Source organism: Phasianus colchicus, chromosome 22, assembly GCF_987193195.1.
Source record: "Phasianus colchicus chromosome 22, bPhaCol1.hap1.1, whole genome shotgun sequence".
Lineage (NCBI taxonomy): Eukaryota > Metazoa > Chordata > Aves > Galliformes > Phasianidae > Phasianus > Phasianus colchicus.
This window is the reverse complement of record NC_143457.1, coordinates 4,587,736-4,608,815: the sequence shown is the minus strand read 5'-3', so window position 1 is coordinate 4,608,815 and position 21,080 is coordinate 4,587,736. Positions and strand designations below refer to the sequence as shown.

Genomic DNA, 21,080 nt, shown 5'->3' with positions numbered 1-21,080 from the left:
ACCTCTGCTTTCAGGAAGCACGTCCTGGTGCAGAGCTCTAGCAGTCATAAAGGTGAGAGCTCTTTGTGTGCTCTGCCACGACGCCGATGAAACCATTCCTGCAGGCAGCCAACATCCTGAAGCCACGGCAGAAATAACCCCAAACTCAGCCCTATGTGACACACAAGCCCTCCCTGTATGGACCTACAAAGCACACAGACAGCAGGCTGGCACCGGGATCCCTTCCATTCTGCAGCACACAGTCAGCTTCCCAGCAATGTGAGTGGCAGCTGCAGCTCTGCAGGGCTCTATCTCCCCATTGCCATCTGCCCCACTTCAATCAGTGGGGCACGGCTCACTGCCAGCACTGCAGCTCCCCGGAGCTGTCTGCTCCTCCTGCTGTAAGCTGCAGGCTTTATCTGCTCACAGCCAGCTCCTCTAGCAGCAGGCTGAAGGCTGCAGGGTGCTGTGGGTCACATCTGCCTCCCAGCTGCCAAACGCCTCTCCTGACCTCTCAGTCCCTCCTTCAGGTCTTCCAGATTAGAAGGCATAAGCTTGCAGAAAAGAGACATAAAGGAAGAGATAACTAAGCAAACAGGCAGCACAGAGCTGTCCTGCATCAGCCCGTGGTGGGATGCCCCATGACAGCACTGCACCACACAGCAGCACCTCTACTGAGTCAGCAGCAGCCTCGACACGCTCAGAACCTTTTGCTTTTCCATTTCTCCTGCTCTTTTTCTCTCCCTGCATCACTTGATGAGCTACACCAGTGCACTGCCTTCCCTCCCAACCCATTCCCCAAACATTTTTCCTTCTGCTTTTTCCACCTGCCCGGATTTGTTTCGCTTCTCCTCCTTCCTGACCAACCCACCCCATTCCAAACCCACTCCAAACCTGACCAACCCATCCCATCCCACCACTTCCCAATAAGACCACAGCTGCACAGCACTGACAGCAGCCACACTGCTTACACTCAGCCCAGCCTGCAAGGCTCTGTGCCAGGGCTGGACTCAAAGGGAAGGCCAACGTGTCGGTCTGATGGCACCATACCATGGCTTAAAATACACTCTAACAGGTTAGTGCCCATCCAGAGCTGCATGCTGGTAGCACGCACTGCCTCTTATCTATTCCTCACTCCCCATCTGCAGCTGAGCCACCGCAGCTCGCTGCCACCAGCAGGAGAGCAGAGTGCAGGCAGAGCTGCAACCCCGTGCTCACCATCCCACAACCTGGCATGCTCAACCAGAACAGCTTCAGCTAATGATTTGAGGAGTAATATAGCCCTGTAAGCAAATTCTACCTTAAAAAGGCAATCTGAAAGGAAGGGAGCCGCAAACAAAGGCTGAAAGCTAGTGTTAACTTCAAAGCTTGACAGGAACGGGAGAAAAGCACCTGGCAGCACAAGGACAGATCCTAATCTCCCCTCTCAGGACAATTCCCCTACCTCGAGCTTTGGGTTTTCTGCAGGCAGAACGCCTTGTACCCAATTACACGTCTTTATCCAGGGCAAGACTGACAGCAATTCCACGGTGGCTAAAGCCAACAAATCCAGGCATCCTCTGGCAGCTAGGAAAGGAAGATCAAAGCCAAGCCCGTGACAGGTAAATTAGGATGGCAGCTCTCACAGCTGCTTGGCTTCATGTAGAATGGAGACTACAGGTCCCACGTCCTGCTATGGGCTGGGGAGGACCAGCCCAACTGCTTGGGGCTGAGCTCTGCACATCACTGAGACCCTTCTGCCACGGTCTGGGCAGGAGAAAGCTAAACGAAAGCAGCAAGCAGGCAGAGGGAGCACAGGAAATGTGTCTGCTGTCATAAAAACCAGAGCACTGTTTTACACCATGCATTTGAGGATCAGAAATATTCATTTTTGAAGACAGGGATTCTGATTTCCAGAGGTGTTTGCACCCCGAGCCGTGGCTGTGTTGAACTGCAGCATCGTTGCTCAGCTGGCTATTAATTAGGGCTCGTGTCAGCGCTTCCATTACAAACCTCTGCCTTTTAGGGGTTTATAACTCAGCCATAAAACTTTGCTCTAGGCTGAAATTTATCATGAAAGGGTCCGCCTGGAAGGAATCCATTCTTTTCTATTTTAGAGTCCCAAAAGCTTACTGCCACAAAACAGGGATTTTACTCTGAGGACCGGTGCACAAAAGAAGCCCTTCAGCTGTTTTTTTTACAGGAGCACTGGGTGAGATGTGCCTCCTAGACCGGCTCCGAGACGCCTCCTGGTTGGGGTGGGGGTTTTATAGGCTATATCTTGTAAATTTTAGGAATTATAGAGTTTTATGTTCCAGGGCCAAAGTCGGTGCTTACCTAACCACCAGTGAATCCCTCTGCCCCACCGGAGCGTGACTCAGTTCATGTTTCCCACCATCCCCTCCCCATTTCCTCCATTGAGCCACTTGGGGGAACCTCGACTTAATTCCCACCCAACACTCCATTAAGCAGAGATGGATCTGTCTCTCCAGGCACACAGGTATGACCTTCACACAATGCTGCTGCCTGCAGAACAGCCCACACCGTGCTCATGTGGGGACGTGTCAGTGTGTCAAACTGGCAGAGGCCATCGGTCCTTCAGCTCCTCGCTGCCCACCTCTGCTCTGATGGGAGCAGAATGGAGGCAGAACTCAGCACTGCATTTGATGGAGCTGGGAGTCATCACTGATACTCTCTCCTCCCATCTCTGATGCCTACATCAGCTACTATGCTGAGAGGAACGTCCTTCTGAAGCTGTTAAACAGTGTCTTCTAGAGTAAAAACTGCATTGGCTTATACATGCTGCACCACCAGCAGTTGTACTAATATTTTCCTACTGGTTTTTAATCTGTAACTGAACAGGAAGTTTACACAAATCATCAGAAACTACTTGTAGCACACAGAAAAGTCCTCGGTGCTTCTTGCCCCTCACAATACTACCCCAAAATACTACCTTTGGTGTTGTACTGCTTCAAGCCTTTTGTGCAAAGCATCACTTTTGCAAACAAGATACAGACTCCCATGCCAGTAAGGTCACACATGCATCTGGGCCACCTCAATTTCATGTTCCTCCAAAAAGGGGCTACAGTAAACACACATCAGAAACAGCACCGGGCTGTTTTTGATGGACAGAGATGGCCATGCTTTGTGCAGTGCACCCCAGGGTACCACTGGCCTTCTTGGCCAGCAGGGCTCCCTGCTGGTTCATGGTCAACCATTGGTCAACTCTTGGTCAACTGCTGATTAACTGCTGGTCAACTGGTGGTCAACTGTTGGTCAACTGTTGGTCAACCAAGACATTATTGGGCTTCTTGGCCAGCAGGGCTCCCTGCTGGTTCATGGTCAACTGTTGGTCAACTGTTGGTCAACTGCGGGTCAACTGCTGGTCAACTGTTGATCAACCAGGACATTATTGGCCTTCTTGGCCACCAGGGCTCCCTGCTGGTTCATGGTCAACCGTTGGTCAACTGCTGGTCAACTGCCGGGCAACCAGGACACCACTGGCCCTCTTGACCACCAGGGCTCACTGAGGGCTCATGGTCAACTGTTGGTCAACTGTTCGTCAACCAATGGCCCTCTTGGCCAGGAATGCTCACTGAGGGCTCGTGGTCAACTGTTGGTCAATAAGGTCAATCAATTCTCTCTTTCAAAAGAGACTGTTTTCCCATCAAGAGTATTTTTCCCAAAACAAAAGAATAGAAGGAGGAATATTTGGGAAGGGGAGAAAGCGAAAGAAGGAAGAAAAACCCCCACAGGACCAACAATCAGAAACATTCATTTACATCTGACAGCATCCATATGCCAGTAAGATACCATAAACGCTTAGCCTACCATACAAAGAGGGTGCCCCAAAATGGTACCTGCAAGAGGTCTCTCGGAAGGAGATGTTTAAATCCCAGTGGGTGTGTATCCTGTCAACAAACAAATAAACAGAGATCAATGGCACATGCTGAACACGGCATCCTTTGCCATAATGACCCACCCTCTCCCCACCTCTGCCCCTTTGCTGCAGGCACAGTCAACCCCACACGTCCTATGGGTCCCACTGTGCTGGCAGTGAGACCTGCAGGGGGAAGAAGCCCCACTGCTGCAGCAGGCTTCCCAACACACCCAAGGGCTGCAAGGTGTTGTCCCAACTAATGCAGGAAGGGCTAAACACTGCCATTTTAAGAAGAAAAACCCAAATATCTCTGCACTGTACTCCCTCCTCCACGCCCGCCCTGGCTGTAAATAAATTATTAGCAATTTCCCACCTCGGAAATTAATTTCCCATACTCTGTCACTCTGCCTGCTGACAAGCAGGAACAGCAGATTCTAGATGAATAACATCCTCAATCAAGGCAGGGCAGCCATGGGTTGTGCTGGCTCTTTTTTTTCCCCCCTTTTCCAAGCAGGCAGCATCCATGCCAACCCAGGGGGCTCAGGCAGATGCCTGACCTGTGCTCTGCTGTCTCGGCATGCTACTGGGAGCATTGCTCCCCTGCCACCCCCAGCAGGGCCCTGACCCCCGCCGTCCCTCCCCGTCAGGGTGATTGATGAGCAGCCCCATAGGAAAAGCAGCAGCGTGAGCCGAGGGCAGCAGAACGAGCCTCATGCAAGCCTGCCTGATTTGAATGTGCTCTGAATTGGGCCAGCAAGCACTTCAGCATGAGCAGTGAAGTCAATGGGACTTAACCACCGCTCAGAAATCAGCTGAGAGCGGCGCTTGGCACGGAAATAATTGCATATCCAAGGCTGTGAGTCTCCTCAATGAGAGCCTGCCTTTGTGCTCACCCCATAGGGCAGCTCAGAAAGGAGTCCTGCTGATCTCTGAGCCATTCCTTACAGGGGTGAGTGCTTCTTTTAGGGTACTGTTAGATTTTATTAGATATTAAGTTCCACTGATAAAGCTGTGCTCAGAACTGTATTTATTAGTTCCACATGTACCTATAGGATTCCCTATTCAGATACAGTGCTTCAGAAAACCCACCCTGGCTTTCTGTCTCCCCAGCTTTTCATCTGCAATCAGAAACAAAGCTCAAAGCAAATTCATGCTCCTCGTGGTCCTTATGGCCCAGGAGCACCAACCCTGCCCACACAACAGTGGGGCTGATTTTGCTCTGCTCCCTGGATGACAATGCACACAACTCCCTGGAAATGGAGCCAAGGGATCGTGCCCCTCCTTTTCTGTCTATTAAACATTGTTTGGGGCCTTCCAAAATGAATAAAGAAATAAATGAAGGAACCACCATCCTCGGTGAGGCTGAGCACTAGACAACTTCAAAGTGTAGGGACACTGCTTGGGAGTGCTGTAAGCAAGGGAGGGAAAGCCTCAGATCCACACAGGGGCAGCTATCAGCCGAGATGGATAATTAAACACCCATATTTAGACAAATGAATAGGTGAGAATGAAATTAAATCCTAATTATCTTCTTTTTTTGGGGGGGGAGGGGGTGGGTGGAGGGGAGGGATAGGGAGCAGAACCAAGCACTCCTTCCACGTCTCTACGCCGTTAGCACCAATTAGATTTCCAAGCCTAATGCACATTTTGTTTTAACGGGTTATTCATCCAATTGAAATCAAATTACTAATAATTTGCAAGCTATCAGCTGCAGGAGCCCATCCTTGGGTTGTATGGAGAACGGGGAGCGGGAGACAGTTCCTTATAAATTAATAACAGAAAAGAGAGGGGAAAAAAAATGAATACCAGCCCCACAGCATGGCTAACACTGTCTTCTACCTCCTCACCCATCCAGGATCTCTGACATGGGGTGATCTGTTGCAAAGCTCAGCGCAGCAGCCCAGGGCCCCACGTGGAGCTGCACATGAGATCCCCAGCTGCGTGTGGGTCAGCATCCGAGCGAGGAGGTGTCAGGGCTGGGTCTGTGCAGAGGGTGAAGTCACTCATACATGTATACAAAACAACCCCGAAGGGATGATGTAACAGGAAGGGCTGAGGCTACTTGAGGTATCCCTGGGAGCCCTCACCGGATTGAGAATCCAGCCCAGGAAAGAAAGCGACAGAGCTGGCAAAATAAGGGAGCGCAGCTGGGATAGTTTTTCATTTTTAAGGGTTTTTTTTTTTTTTTTTTTTCCCCCATCATTCCCTTGGACCCCAGAGGACCCTGCAAGCTTTTTTGGCAGTGGTGAGGCCAAAGCAGTGAGCCATCCTGCTGCTGAGCCCCTGCCCGAGGCCAGCCTGCTCCCATGGCCACGTGGCGAGCACTGTGCAGCCACATCCCACCTCTCCCCTGCAGCTGCCCCTTCCTCCTCCCCTTTGCTCCAGGGCCAGCTCTGTGCTAGATGGAGTCTATCTGCATCATTCTGTTTCACAGCACAACCCAGGGCTCTTTGCATGGAACAGCAACCTCAAGATTCCAGCAAGACTGAGACCTGGATTTGGGATGTCTTGGCTACGCTCTACCATGGAAGTGATGCTGTGCAGTGGGCATGGTGGGGATGGGTTGAGGTTGGACTTGATGATCTTAGAGGCCTTTTCCATCCTTAATGGCCAGCTGCAAGGAGCTACAGGCAGCACCAGGAGCACTCAAGGCTCAGGATTTTGTTTGCTTCCCACCGCACACTTCACCTCCTTTCCAGTCTCCCATCTCCTCGGGTAAGAAGGGATTTCTTCCCATTTCTTACTTTTTGTCCCACGACATCCCTGAGAATAAGGAGCCATTTTGCTTCTCTTCCTCCACAAATATATGGCCTCATTAGGACCATGACACAATTCCTGGCACTCCGGACCAAGCCCAGTCTTCCCTTCCCAGACGGATCTTTAATTGAATATGATGGCTGTTATTAAGTGGTGCACGGTTCAGAGAGAAAGAAGGGAGGGGAAGGAAAGGGAAAGGAAAAGCAAATGATGAGGTGCGGAGGAAGGAAGAAGGGGCTGCCTCTGACTTGCCAATTAACAGAAAACAGCCAGTGGAGGCTGTGAAAGAAACGTGCCCTAACACAGCATCTCAGGAGGAGGTCAAGTGAGAGGACAGCAGCAGTTCTGCATTTATCCCGTCTCAACCAAGAAGGCATTGGGACCTCACAGCCCTGAAGCACAAAGAGGAGCACGTTGGCTACTCAATAACTTCCAGAGCCAGACAGAAAACCTCATCGAGCACTGGGACAGCCACAGCCAGAATGGCAACACAGTGCTGCATGCAGCAAGGCTGTAAGAGAGCAACATTTCTGGAACCTGCACTCTGATCGAAAGAAAAAGGCTATTCCTCTGCAGCACTGCCCCAATAATCCTCAGAGCTTCTTCCCTGAATGCTTACAGTCTGGGTATCAAGCTATGGTATCAGGCTCAGCAGATGCCTCTGGTTATATGAGACAAGATTTTAAGCCCTCTGTTTTCCAGACAGGCGGCATAACACCACGGCTACTTAACACACCCTGCAAAGCAGGCTAAGGAGGACTCAGAGGGTCTCACTACAAGATGAGAAACACTCACCTTTAAGCCTGGGTCACCTGGATTTCTAAGCAGATGAGCCAAGCTCCTTACGGTGCAAGATTCGGCTCCCTTGGCTTTATCACACATGTGCAAAGCAGCAAAGTGACACAGTTTTGCAAGGACTTGCTGGGAAATAAGCTGGCGTGCAGTGAAATGCAGCAACTACAGGCATAGATAGCAGCTCTCTGCTCCTTCCTAGGATGGGGCCCTGAGCGCATGATGGAGCTGTGGGTGTCCCCGTTCACTGCAGGGCAGTGGGACCAGATGGCCTTTAATGGTCCATTCCAACTCAACTCATTCTGTGATTCTATGATAACACAACACCCCACGGCAGCTTCCTCAGTGCTTATACCTCCTCTGAAGGCCACTGCCATAGGCAAAAGCCTAAGGGTCCATATGAGGAAGGCTAGAATGAGGGATGAACCGACACGCTAAACTCCTCTTCTCCCCCCTTGGAGCAGCACACAGCATCCCCTCATACCACAGAGAGAGTCAACAGAAAGAAAACAGAGAAAAGGGGGAAAAAAAAGGCAATGATGTCCAAAGCAATGATGCAACTGCTGTAAGAGCAACTGCACAAAGGAGTGCATGGGAGCCACTGGGATCTGGGACAACAACGCAGCTCTGCTCGGTCCCCAACCCAGCCCTCCTGCTATCACAGTTTAACCTATTTCTCCCTCTCGGTGGGAGGCAATAAAGCCACAGCCCAATCCATAGCAGCCAGGGAGCACAAAACAGGTGAATTAGGGGCAGCAGCAGATGGGGGGCTGGCTGTGCAGGCCCAGCTGGCGTGTCTGCACACTGTCTGCACCACTGCTCCTTGCTGGGGCCAGCATGAGACCTTCCAGCCAATGCACTGGGAGCCACTGAATGAGAAAAGCTCCTTCATTTGGCAAAATTAAAAGCATAATGAAAAGGGGGGTGCTATCCCAAACCTGAGGAGGAAGGCTCCCTCTGCTCCTTCTCCTCCCATGCACACGCACAGGGCAGACACATCCCCAAACACCTCTTATTTCCCAGTGAGAATCCCCAGCACTGCTGTCATTGATCGCCCAGACTTTAATTACAGGTGGGCTTTATGAGAAGTGCTGGCTGTTTGGTCTCCCTGATTCCAAGCCGAATGTACTGGCATCTGCTGGAAGCCAAGGGGGGAAACAGCTCATCTCCTCGGGAGTGAGAAGCACATAAAACATAAGAAAAGCAATTACATGCCTTCGGTTTCCACTCCTCTGTTTTTATAGGGCTTGTCTTAGGATCTGAGTGATTTTATGCATCAGAGAAAGATGACAATCAAGATGAGTTGCAATGATATGCATGGGAGGCTGAGACACTGCGCCTTCAGCTATTTATTTCCCTGCAGCTACAGGTCTTCTAAACATCGTATTTCTTCTGAGGGATGAGGGAACCCCAAATTTTGCAGCTGAATATTATTGGCCCAAGTGACAGTCACCAGAATGTAACTCAGAGCAATCCCTTCTCCTATCCCTGTTAAGGGCAATGCTTGGGGTACTGAGCAAGATGCAGCCCCAACATCTCAGTGTTCAGGTATCTGACTGCCTGCTGCACCTCCATTACACCCCATTTTGTGCTACAGAGGGATTCCTGGGACCAGGAGATGCTCTCTGACACTCGTGATTAAGAACATGTAACACCCATCATTGCTGCTACCTCCAGCCAAAGCTTTGCTCACTGACAGTAAACCACCCAGTTTCTATTGCATCAGAATTTCTGGGCAAATGAGAGCAAAAGACAGGACTTCTGACCCATTCACTGCTGTGCGTTTTCCATATGGCTCCTTGATCATGCAATTAATTGGCTCCCCAGGCACAAAGACACAGAACTCTGGACAGAGCATGCAACAAAGAACAGTCTGCAAATGCAGACGCCTTCAGTGCAAACACAAGGCTCACAATGCACGGCCCCCAAGAGCCCTAAAGCCCCAAACAGGAGTGAGCAACCACAAGACAAGATCCCACTGCTCCTTCTGAACTCCAATGGGACACAACATTTGAATTTCAAGGCCTGGAGGTGACTCCATTGTGCTGCCCACACAGCTGCCCACCCACTGCCCACATTTCTGTGCCTTTGCTCTTGCAATGCCAACGAGATGCAGGAAAGAGCTGCCCACCCACTGCCCACATTTCCGTGCCTTTGCTCTTGCAATGCCAACGAGATGCAGGAAAGTACCTTCTTTTCATGATATTGATATGGAGATCCTCTTCCTGCTTTACTTCGGGGTGCTGACCATTGCCCTTGTCACTCTCTTCGCTGTCGTCACTATGCGAGAAAATGGAGGTCAGCTCTTTCTTGGGGATCCTGGTTGGGGGCAGGGGGATCGTCCTCTTCTCTGCTAGGCGACCCCGGTTCTGGCACAGGGCAGAAACAGTTGCAACAGGGAGAGAAAAAGAAGAAAAGAAGGATTTGGTTAAGCAAGCATTTGGTTAGGGCAACCCGTCGCCAAGAAGCTCCTTTCCAATGGTCACCCTGGAAGGCAATGAGTTAGATTCCAGATTCCAAACGGGCACAGAGGGTGCTGCCTGTTTGCAGAAGACTTTCCAGCAGAGACACATCACACCCTGCTCTTCCAGCTCTAGCATTCAACCATGCAGTTCCAGCCTCTCCCCACCTCTTCGCCCCTACGCTGGGTCTCAGCCACACCAATAGGAAAGGAAGGTAGATGGGAGCACAGTAAGGCTCCAGCCTCTCCCTCTGGAATATTTCCTACCAAATGTTGCCAACTATCACAGCACAACAGGTGAAATGGGCCGTGGCACAGCAAAGACATGACCCCAATAATCCCTACTGCTTTTGCTTGCATGTGCAAGCCAGGTTTGTCTCCTGTACAGCACACAGTTGGCAAGGACAAATCTTAGAGAAGCAGCACGTTTTTAGCAAGGATTGGAACAAAATGAAGAAAGACGTGTGAAAAGGGTCAAGCAAATGCAACGCTGACCTCCCAACCCAACCTGGTGAGATGGGAACATGCTGGGAGAGCCAGGCAGGCTCCGCAGGGGAGAGCAGAGCAAGGCTCAGCCATGTGTTCTGCATTAAGCAAGTGAGGAACTTTCCATGAAGACAAAATGCAAGCTTCTTGTTTACTTCCGTCAATAAATTTCCACTTACAGTCATTAAGGGGGAGCCCTAATTGCGGTGATAATTAGCTAAATCCATCTGGAAGGCATCACCCCAAGGAGGCACATGAGCCGTCCCATCCTGGTGCGCTTCCAAGCTGAGCGCACAGCTGCATGCAAGCTGCAGGAACCCAGCAAGAGGGGAGCTGAGCTGGCTTAGGAATGGGAAAACTCACACATAGGAGGAAAAAAGGCAATGCCAGGAGGAGGGGGCACTGCTGCCACCAGACCTCAGCCCAGGATGGAGTGTGATGTATTTTTCTGAAGTTGCAATTTATCCTAATAATTAAAGAGGGGGGGAAGGGAAGGCGTGCAAATCCCGGCATCAAAGTAATTGCCATCAGCTCTCTGCTGTGACTTCACAGGCTGAAGAGAATAGCACTGATCGGATACTACAAATCCTTTTATGGCCATTATGGTGCCTCCGAGCAGTTACCAGGCCTCAGTGACTACCCAGGGACTCATCAACCTTAATGAGAGCACGAGTGCAGCAAGAGGGGAGGTGTGAAAGCAGGACATGCAGCCCCCCAAGCAGCAGCACCCTCCTCCAGATGCTCATCCTTTGCCTTTCTGAAATCCCTCCCCTTAAATGCAGCAAACACACACACCCCAGTGCAGAAATACACATACATATGCATATATCACAGAGGCATTCCTACATCCAATATACAAACACACATACACACCTGTGTAGGTATCACCCCACACCCAAATGCTCCCCTCGAGCACAAACACACAAGCAGATGGATAACACAGCAGCCATGTGCACCCCAGCTCTCCAAATGCATTTATCAAAGCTGCATTTATTCTTGCCATGAGGTTGGGGGGGGGAAGGGGGGGGTATTTCATTTTACTTTCTGCGTTCCCAGAAAATTACAATAGATGGAAGCAGCCCATTTTGCCTCTTAGGTTCACCTCCAGTGAATCAGCTGTGCTCTGGAGGTCTGCACGCCTGCATCGTGCTGCTGGAGCATCCTTGTCTGCCACTTCATCTCAAAAGCACAAGGATGTAAAATCAGGAAAAACACGAAGGAAAACAGGACCTTACGAACCCACAGCGCTCACCATGAGGTGTGATTTGTTCTGTGAGCTCTGCGTGGCATGGCCTGCCCTGCATCTCATCACCCCAACCCTTTTTAATGATCCCCCCATAAACTATCAGTTATTCATGCAGCTTTAAGAGCTTGCTGGGGGTTTCTCAAGCTGTTAGAACTGCCAGAATTCCCATTTCCAGCTTGCCAGGGCACTGCTAGTCCACCAACCAGATCCTGCTGGGAGCAGAGCAAGGAGATGAGCAGCAACCATCCCCACTGGGATGCTCCATCAGCATCCCAACCCCAATGCATGGGAATGCAAATGCCTCCAGAGCGTGCACACAGATGCAAGGCTGTTTGCAGGACAGCTCACGTGCCCATGATTCAACCCTCTGCAAACCATCATTTCTATTGGATTAAAAATAACAAAATACGACAGCAAACCACCAAAGCAACACAACTGCAGGAACAACAGCATGTGCAATCCTTTGGTCTGGGAGACACAGGGAGCAGGAGGGGCTGGGGGGGGGGGATAGGAGGAAGGTTGGTGTGCTGCCAATGCTGGGAGCTGAGGAATGCTAAATCTATTCCATATGCGAAGGAAATCCTCAAGCCCAGACAGCATTTTCTCTCTTTTTTTTTTTTTTAATTGATAATAAAGATATGGAAAAGGAAAGGGGGAGGCTCTGAAAGCCTGGAATCTTTTTCAAATAGCAACCCAGCCAAATGGCTTTGATTAGGGAAATTACACACCCACGGAGCCCACACACCCCTCACTTGAGAAATGGCATCGATCACATTTAGTTCTGGCTGAGATGAGCAAAAACACACAAGAAAGGGGCAGCTACCTGCCCAGCTAATCCCCTCACCTGAGCCTTCATTAGGAACCTGTAGCCATCATCCTAAAGGCTACATCCACGGGTTGATGGCATCCTACAGGCATCCCATGGGCTGACGGTACTCATTGGGCCAATGGCTTCCCATGGGCTGATAACATCCTATGAGTTGATGGCATCCCATGGGTTGATGGCATCCTACAGGTGCATGGCACCCCGTTGGCTAATGGCCTCCCATGGGTTGATGGCAACCTACAGGCATATGGCACCCAATGGGATGATGGCTTCCCATGGGCTGATAACATCCCATGAGTTGATGGCATCCCATGGGTTGATGGCATCCTACAGGTGCATGGCACCCCGTTGGCTAATGGCCTCCCATGGGTTGATGGCAACCTACAGGCATATGGCACCCAATGGGATGATGGCTTCCCATGGGCTGATAACATCCCATGAGTTGATGGCATCCCATGGGTTGATGGCATCCTACAGGTATATGGCATCCAACGGGCTGATGGCTTCCCATGGGCTGATAACATCCCATGAGTTGATGGCATTCCATGGGTTGATGGCATCCTACAGGTGCATGGCACCCCATTGGCTAATGGCATCCATGGGTTGATGGCATCCTACAGGTGCATGGCACCCAGTTGGCTAATGGCCTCCCATGGGTTGATGGCAACCTACAGGCATATGGCACCCAATGGGACGATGGCTTCCCATGGGCTGATAACATCCCATGAGTTGATGGCATCCCATGGGTTGATGGCATCCTACAGGCACATGGCATCCAATGGGCTGATGGGACCCCACCTTTGCTGTTCCCCATCTCACAACCCACACACACGAGGAGGACCAAAATCCAGGCCAGCCTTGGTTTTCAATCTTCTGAAGAAGACATCAGAAAACCTTGATTCTACTCCAGCTTTGCCCACAGCTTGTTGCACTGGTAAGCCACATCCCTGTGTGAGATGCTTCCCTTCCTACAGGAGTGTCATCTCCACACTGTGATGAAGAGCACTGACATTTAATGCATCCCTCAGAGCTCATTCTTCCTCTCCTTTTCGCTCAGCCACCATTTGCAGTGCAATATTTACACTGCTCAGCAGCCAAAAAGACAAGCAACCACCAGGCCATCATTCCCCAACAGCTAATCCCACCCTACAACTTTGCAGAGGAGAGATCTGTTGTTCAGACAGACACTTATCGATCTGGGCAGAGTACTCCTTTTTACATGGTTGTTTTTAATAGGAGGAAGTACACTCCTACTTTCTTCCTAGAGTATCTTCTCCACGTGCAAGCCTGGTGGTACCCTCTGTTAATCCATGTAGGTCATGGTGGCCCTTGCATTGATTGCAGGATAGCTGACCCAGCTCTGATGTCTGGGAGGCAAAGCAATGCTAGGCAATCACTGCATGGTGTTGGTCCATCCAACCTCCTGAGTTCTGCAATGCACAGCTCTGCTTCCTCTCCCAGGAAGACCCACTCTCATTGCTTGTCTCAAACAAGGCAGGATCTGTCAGAATAATCATAGGATCGGTAAGAATAATCCATTTCCATCCAGCAATTTGAAGTACTTGCTGAGATTGTGCTCTGATTGTCCACTACAGCCTTGAGCTAAAGAAGTGCCATTACCTCGTTACCTGATGGGATCCCATTACCAGCCAGCACGCAGCACCAGGCTCAGCCCTACCAATCCCAGTCCTCCCCACCTGCGTGGGATGGGTTCTGAGATGGCAGAGCATGAGGAATCCTTCTCCTGAGAGCAACAGGAGATTCCCAAGACACCCACTGCATCACCTTCCTAGAGATGGACAGTGAACCAGACCGCTGCACACTGCAGGTCCAGTGAGGGTCTGCTTTGTGAAACGCATCTCCTCCAACAAAGAGCATCTAAATGATGAAAACTGTGAATTCCCAAAGAATTCCTCGGGGCACCAAGATGCTTCAGGCACAAATACCCAAGTGAGATGGCAAAAGTCCAGTTCTCTACCAGCATAACAGCAGCCCACTGCAGTACAAACATCTCCCTGCCCTCCAGGGCTGGAGGTACCACCAGCAGCCATCCCACTGCTCCAAGCTACACAAAGCCATCAGGTCCAGTCCAGGCACTCCACGTCCATTTTCAGGATATTCTACAGAATAATGCTTTGGAGTTTTACTCTATTCTTATTGAGAGTAGGAAAGGATGTCAGAGAAGACTGCTCTCAACCACTGTGATCCCAAGCAACTCAGTGACATCGTGCACAGCATCCTGCTACAAGGGGCCATCAGAATGCCTTCTGTCCCTCGTATTGCTTACAATGTAAGCGTTGTGGACACAGAAGGATGTCTTGGTGACACACACAACAGGGCTGTAGGTACTATTATGGCTGCAGAAAACACGTGCTTTAAACCAAAAGAAAGTTACAGAGAAGGGAAGCTCTTCCCATCGATATTAACAACATTATTTCCCGAAGCCCTAAAGAAGCAGATGAACAAGATCTGTGAGCAGAAGGGAGTGTTTCCCATTTATTACCTCTGAGTGAGTTATAAAGCCTCAAGGATAATTTGTTAATAGACTCAGAGCTACACTCTTCTGGAAAAGCCAACTGGAACTCACAGCCTTTGAAAGGAAACAGTCCAGGATAGAGAATCTGTCAGCCCCTTGGAGCTACCCACTGTCAAATCCTCTTTGGAAGAGGGCTGAGAAGTGCTGTGTTCTTTGTTTTCTGTGCCTGTCCCACATCAAATAACTCTGTCCATTTCAGTCTGAGGTTGCAAAGAAGGAAGCGGAGATTTGAAGCCAGGTCCTCAGGCAATGTAAGTCAGTATTAAGGGAGTAGCAGCCAACTGACACCAACTGAGGACGTGGTACACCAATGCTGTCTCCTAAATAAAAGCAAACTCGTGCATTTTCCCCTTTGGTTCTTTCCTTCCCCACTCTTCCACTCTGGTGAAGATGAGGAGCAAAAGGGCACGGATGCATTCAGACACTCCTGGCACCTCCCTGCTCTGTTGCTGGGCTGGAGAAGGAGAGAGAACAAAACTATGTCCACCATTCCCTGTTTGCTATCAGGTCTGAGAGAACACAGCCTTTCCCAGCAAGGCTGAAACAATCCAGCAAGAGGAATGGAGACGGGCTTTGTGCTTATATTCTGCTCTGAAGAGACGTGCTGAAAGCAATTCTTGGAGATCCCAGAGGTTTCCAAATGTGCTCAGCCAGAAGGAGACAGACACAGGCTGTGCTCAGGAGAACAAGGACTGGCTCTGCACCTCCCCAGCAGTGGGTGGGCTGGGGTTGGGGATCTGCAAGGTCTGTTCTAACCTTCCCACACGGAGTGCATGCACTTTACCTTCTGGCTTCCCAGCAGAAGGTGCTCTGTGCTGTTGTTTTGTTTCTGTCTGGTCTCTTTTTTTGCTTTCCTTCACCCTTCCCCCCTCCCTGTGCTGCCCACATCACCTCTGCAGCCACTGCTGCCACCCCCACTTCAGGCCCCCCCTCCCCCCCACTGCACTGAGGGGACTTCCCAGCAAACCACATTACTTTATTTGGTCAATTGGCCTACAGATTGATTTTCCTGTACAAATAATGAACATTTATGGTTATTTTCCCCATACGCTGCTTTATTTGCTGTGGAACAAAGGGCTGATTTCCTTCAGGTTTTGAGACCCAAGCGCACGGACCTGCATTTACGGCGACCCCAAGCTGATGGACAGGCTTCTCTCCTATGTTCTGCAGCAGCACAGCCCGGCCCTGGGATGCCAGCAGGAAGGAGAGGCAGGGCAGCAGGGCTGGCAGCCAGCAGAGCAGGGAGCACAGCCAGCAGAGATAGCTCCAAACACTTCCCATTCCTACTAATGAGGATGCGACTTTGGAGACAGAGCCTCAAGCAAGTTCTGCAGGTTGCTCGGTGTGGGAATGAATGGGGCTTGAGCAGGGTCCAAATGTTAAGTTATTCTCCTTGGACCACCACGGGTTATTTGCACACGTGGGGGGTTAACAGCCTGAGGGCTGCAATGTGTGTGCTTAATGCAATGCATCACGGCTGGGGCTGCAGGGATAAAGCCTCCCAGCCCAGAGCAGAGCCAGCGGGGTGCAGGACCTGAGGGTGAAGGAAAGGCAATTACCTCACCTGGAGAAAGCCTGGACCTCCATTCCCCACCTGCAGTCCTCCAAGGGGGGGGAGGGAGGGGGGCTGGCCCACAAAGTCTGACTTAAATCCAATAAAAAATTAACTGATTTTGAACAACCACCAGACAGGCTTCCTCAGAGCCTTAATGCAGGGTGGAATTAATGAAAGGAGAGAGGCTGGGAGCACCAGGCACGAGGCATAGCATGCACCCACATCCTGCTGTGCCAATTCCCCTGCTGGCATCCCTTCCTGCCCCATGGCCTTGCTAACGGCTGGCGTGCCCTCATCCAGCACAGAGCAGCAGGAGGACGTGTCACCATCCAGACAGCATCCTTAACATCCATGGGCAAGGCTCATGCACTGATGTCACAGCCTGAGCTGCACACCTCCAGGAGCCCAGTGCTGAATGGGAGCAGGCAGCACAAGGAAGGGGAGTGCTGGCAGGGAGCGTTGGCAGTGCTGTGTTTTGAAGATCAACACAAAGAGAATATAAAAAGCCCCAACCCCGAGAGAGAGGTAAATAATTCATCAGAAGGATAAAAACAAGAAGCTCGGAGGGAAAAGGAAAATAACAAAAAAAAAAAAAAAAAAGAAATACCAAAGGGAAGGGTTTTTTGAGCAGGGGGGGAACTTTGGCTCCCATGAGAGTGGAAACAAGGATCAAAATTAAAACCAAAAGGAAGGTGGATGCTTTGGGTTGTAAAGGTGAAACCGTCTGTCTTGGGGCTGGTACCACCTCTATTGTGCATTCCAGCATCTCCTCGAGGTGGGAAACGATGGGCAATCACCACTGCCAGCATCCCAAGCATGGGGGGGGCTCTAAGGAAGAACCACATCCCTATCCCACCATAGGATGTGTATGGGAGGAGCACGGTGGGATGCTCCTGCTGCCCTTTGAAGGAGGGGGACTCTGCACCTCAATAGGTGGCACTCTTCCTTCTCAAATCCCCGCACCACAGAGCAAAGTAAGGTCCCAATTCATGACTTATGGGACATTTTCTGGCCCTGTTCAAACCAAAACCCCAGCCAAGACCAAGTGGTGCCAATCACACCCCAGATCCTAACTGCCCATCGCCATCTCAAAAAGACGCACACCTCCCTGCAGCCTCGTCATCCTCCTGCATGCCACCAAGCAGCTCAGTTTTGCCCTGCATCTGAACAAAAAAAAAGCCATTCCTGAGAGCCGAAGTGCAGCACTGCCATCACACCACCCTCCTGCAGCAGTCCTGCAGACAAGGAGCAGCTCTGCACTCCCCCAAGGACATCTCCCAAGCACTGTGCATCCTCAGGTCGGTGCCACGTAACAAACCAGTCTGAAGACTCCCTGGCTGCAGTTCCAGTTCTACCTACGGGAGTTTCTGCTCTCCTTAGCCAAATTCATTTTTTATAGAAAAATAAATAAATAAAGGAGAGATGATGTTTTGTGCCCCGGAGCCATGAAGGACTCGTTTTCTAAACCTCTGTAGGGGCCCTGTGGAGGGAATTAGTCATGGAGGTGAGTAATCCCCACTGTGAGAAGCAGAGCAGTGGCCCAGCAGGTTAACACACACGGGAGGGGGAATGCTGACTCTTCCAGCTGCATTTAAACCACTCCTCTGGATTCCGGCTCGAAACAAAAGCAGAATGCAAATGCCCAGGTGCTGCACAACTCGAACTCCGGGATGCAGCTTTTGCACAGGCATAGAAACAAGGCAACCAAACAGCACAGACCCAAATGCTGATGGATACAGGGAGAAAGCCAAAGAGCGGACCAGGTGAGCACCAAAACCATTCCAAAAATGGTGAGAACCAAAACCTGATGGATCTGGAGACACGAGATGGGGTCCAACCAGCCCTGGGTCTGATTGTTCTGTTAAAATAAAGAGGGATCAGATGGACAAATCCCTCTGGACATTTCCAAAGGCTCAGCTGGATCCAGCCCTGCAGTGCATCCAGGCAGGAGAGCCACTCCTGACCAAAGCAGAGCAGAGCTAAGAGGACAGCAATACAGGCAGAACTCGGCCTGTTCAGACACTGAGCACCAGCTGGAGCTGCAGAAAAATCCCTTCTGAAATCACATCTGAAGTGGGAGGGTAAAGGACAGACATGGTGCATGCATCTAAAACAAGCCTGAGTATAACTGTGGATCCTTCAGCAAAGACTGCAAAGTTTGCTATCCATCCCTGCAGAAACAGAACAAAGCAGTGATCCTGACCCAAAAATCCCACCCTCTCCCCATGCTACGCTGCAGGCACAGCCAACCCCACTCATCCCATGGGCCCCACTATGTTTCCAGTGGGAAAAGAGCCCCACTGCTGGGGCTGAGTAGAACTGCACTGCTGGGAGCCCCCAGCAAACCTCTGTGCAGACAGTAAGGCCGAAAGGTTTGCTCCTCAATGATTTTCCACCTGGGATGAGTGGTGGATTTAATTAATTGCATGGTGCTTGTGAGCCAGCACAGGTGTTCTCTAAGTCTAAAATGATTAAATAAAGCAAGCATAAGCTAAATAACATTTTGGTATGCGCCGTGCATGCTTAAATATTCAAATCATGAGTGCGATATTAATAAGATATATCAAAGTTCACGTTGATATAAAGCAGATTTATCATGCTATATATAGCATAGCTGGGCCTTACAGCATCACAGAGGTGGCAAAAGCAATAAGAAACTAATCTGTTGGTAGGCAAGCAGCCATATTCATGTTTGATGGGCTCACACAGCCAGCCACAGGAGGATTGGAAAGCTCTCTTTATTTTCTGGTTTGGAAGACCTGCCACAAGCAAGGGCTGCTGGCTCCCTGCAGCTGACACCTACAGGTCTCCCATCCCCAAATGAGCCCAACAGATTGCATTTGCAGCTCTTATGGGCAGGCTTCAACCCCAGTGACACTGTGGGCCCTAACAGATGAACCTTCTGGGGAAGCACGGAGGAGATGCTCCCTTCTTTCTGCATGGCACATGCCAACATCCCAGCTTAAATGCTCCATGCCAGCCCTGGCCAACAGTGTGGCATCAACACGCAAGCCAACCCTGCTCCAAAGGACTTGCTGGGGCTGATGGGGTGTTGTGGCTCATGTGGGGATGGAGCTGGATGGGGTGTGCTTGCAGTTTTACTAATTCCTTCATTTACACAGAGGGCAACAAGCCTTTGGCACTGCTGCCAGAGCAGCCCCATCCCTGCATTCAAAGCTATGGATGGAGCCCTGAGCAGGCTGAGCAGGTGGGGGACACCCAGCCCTAAGGCTTCAAGGCCCCCAACCCTTCTGACATTCATCCATTGGAAACTTTCCAACTGGTTTGTAAGCACTGACTTGTTAAGGACAGGAGGCAATGATGGTTTCAGCCCATTACTAGATGGGAACGGTAGGACTGTCAGAAAAGCTGAAAAAATAAGAACGTTCAAATAAATATTTCATTTCTGCTCTGGGAGAAAAAGCGACCTCCAACTTGGTATGGAAATGAAATATTTCTCATTCCAGCAGCAAATGAGGAGGTTTCCAAACTGAGACTTCTCCAGTTATGTAGTTCAAACCCAGCAGACGCGCTCGGTTTCAGCACAGTTAGCCAGAGAAGTTCTTCCCACACTTGACTCGGATTTTTAATGAGTCTCAGAGCAATGAGGAAATCCAAAGTAAATGGGAAAACACAGCACGGCACTGTGTTTATAAAACATAAATGGGATAGTCCAAAGAGCTTTCTAACCCCCAGGAGAAGTTCATATTATAGGCCTAATGGTCGCAGAGGTCTCTGGTTCCTGCAGTGCATGGATCTCAGCATTCCCATCTCCAGAGGCAGCACCAGAGCTGCTCTCCCATCTTGCATATGGGGAAGCACAATCACTGCAAGGTCAGCACTGTATTCCCAAAGGCCACACATGGTACCAAACACAGCTCCACTCCCTGATGGGAAAGGGAAGGAGGGGTATCTGGGCACCGAGGAAAGCAGTGCAAACTGTGGTTTTTGTTCTGAAGTTACAGATTGGGTTTTCTTAATCAAGCTCTGAGACTGAATAGTTTTCTTTTGGCTGGAGATGCCTGTCTGTCCATGGGAATGCGCAGTAGGATCACTGCCAACTGACATCTCACAATCTGATGTCTATTATTTTGGGAGTCAGTGGTAATAAATAGCAACCAGTCAAAGCAAAACGCCTCTCCAAAATTCCCTGTGCTTTGCCACTGGCACACATGGTTTCCAGCCATCCTATGTGATCCCCAATGTCAATGTCAACCAGCCAACCACCTAACTACCCAGCCACCCCATCACCCAACCAACCAACTACCCAGCCACCCAACTACCAACCACCAACTACCCCATCACCCAACCACCCCATCATCCAACCACCCAGCTATCCAACTACCCAACTACCCAACCACCCAACTATCCAACTACGCCATCATCCAACTATCTAACCATCCCATCAACCAACCATCCAACTACCCAGCCACCCAACTACCCCATCACCCCATCACCCAACCACCCCATCATCCAATCTCCCAGCTATCCAACTACCCAACCACCCAACTAACCAACTACTCAACTATACTTAACATCCCATCAACCAACCACTCAACTACCTGATCACCCCATCACCCAAC

The 21,080-nt window shown here is 50.4% G+C and overlaps 1 protein-coding gene across 4 annotated transcripts in view; it reads right to left on the bottom strand.

Annotated features, from left to right (window-relative positions):
* The window catches only part of SAMD11 (sterile alpha motif domain containing 11), a 118,795-nt gene that overhangs the window by 32,085 nt on the left and 65,630 nt on the right, over positions 1–21,080 (bottom strand). For 3 of the 4 annotated variants that reach the window (XM_090123050.1, XM_090123049.1, XM_090123051.1), the window contains 2 exons: positions 9,578–9,756; positions 3,819–3,869 (listed from right to left, as the gene is read on the bottom strand). In XM_090123050.1, the coding sequence (XP_089979176.1) occupies positions 3,819–3,869; positions 9,578–9,756 (230 nt within the window). The remainder of the gene's footprint in view (positions 1–3,818; positions 3,870–9,577; positions 9,757–21,080) is intronic. The other variant, XM_090123048.1, reaches the window with a different exon arrangement.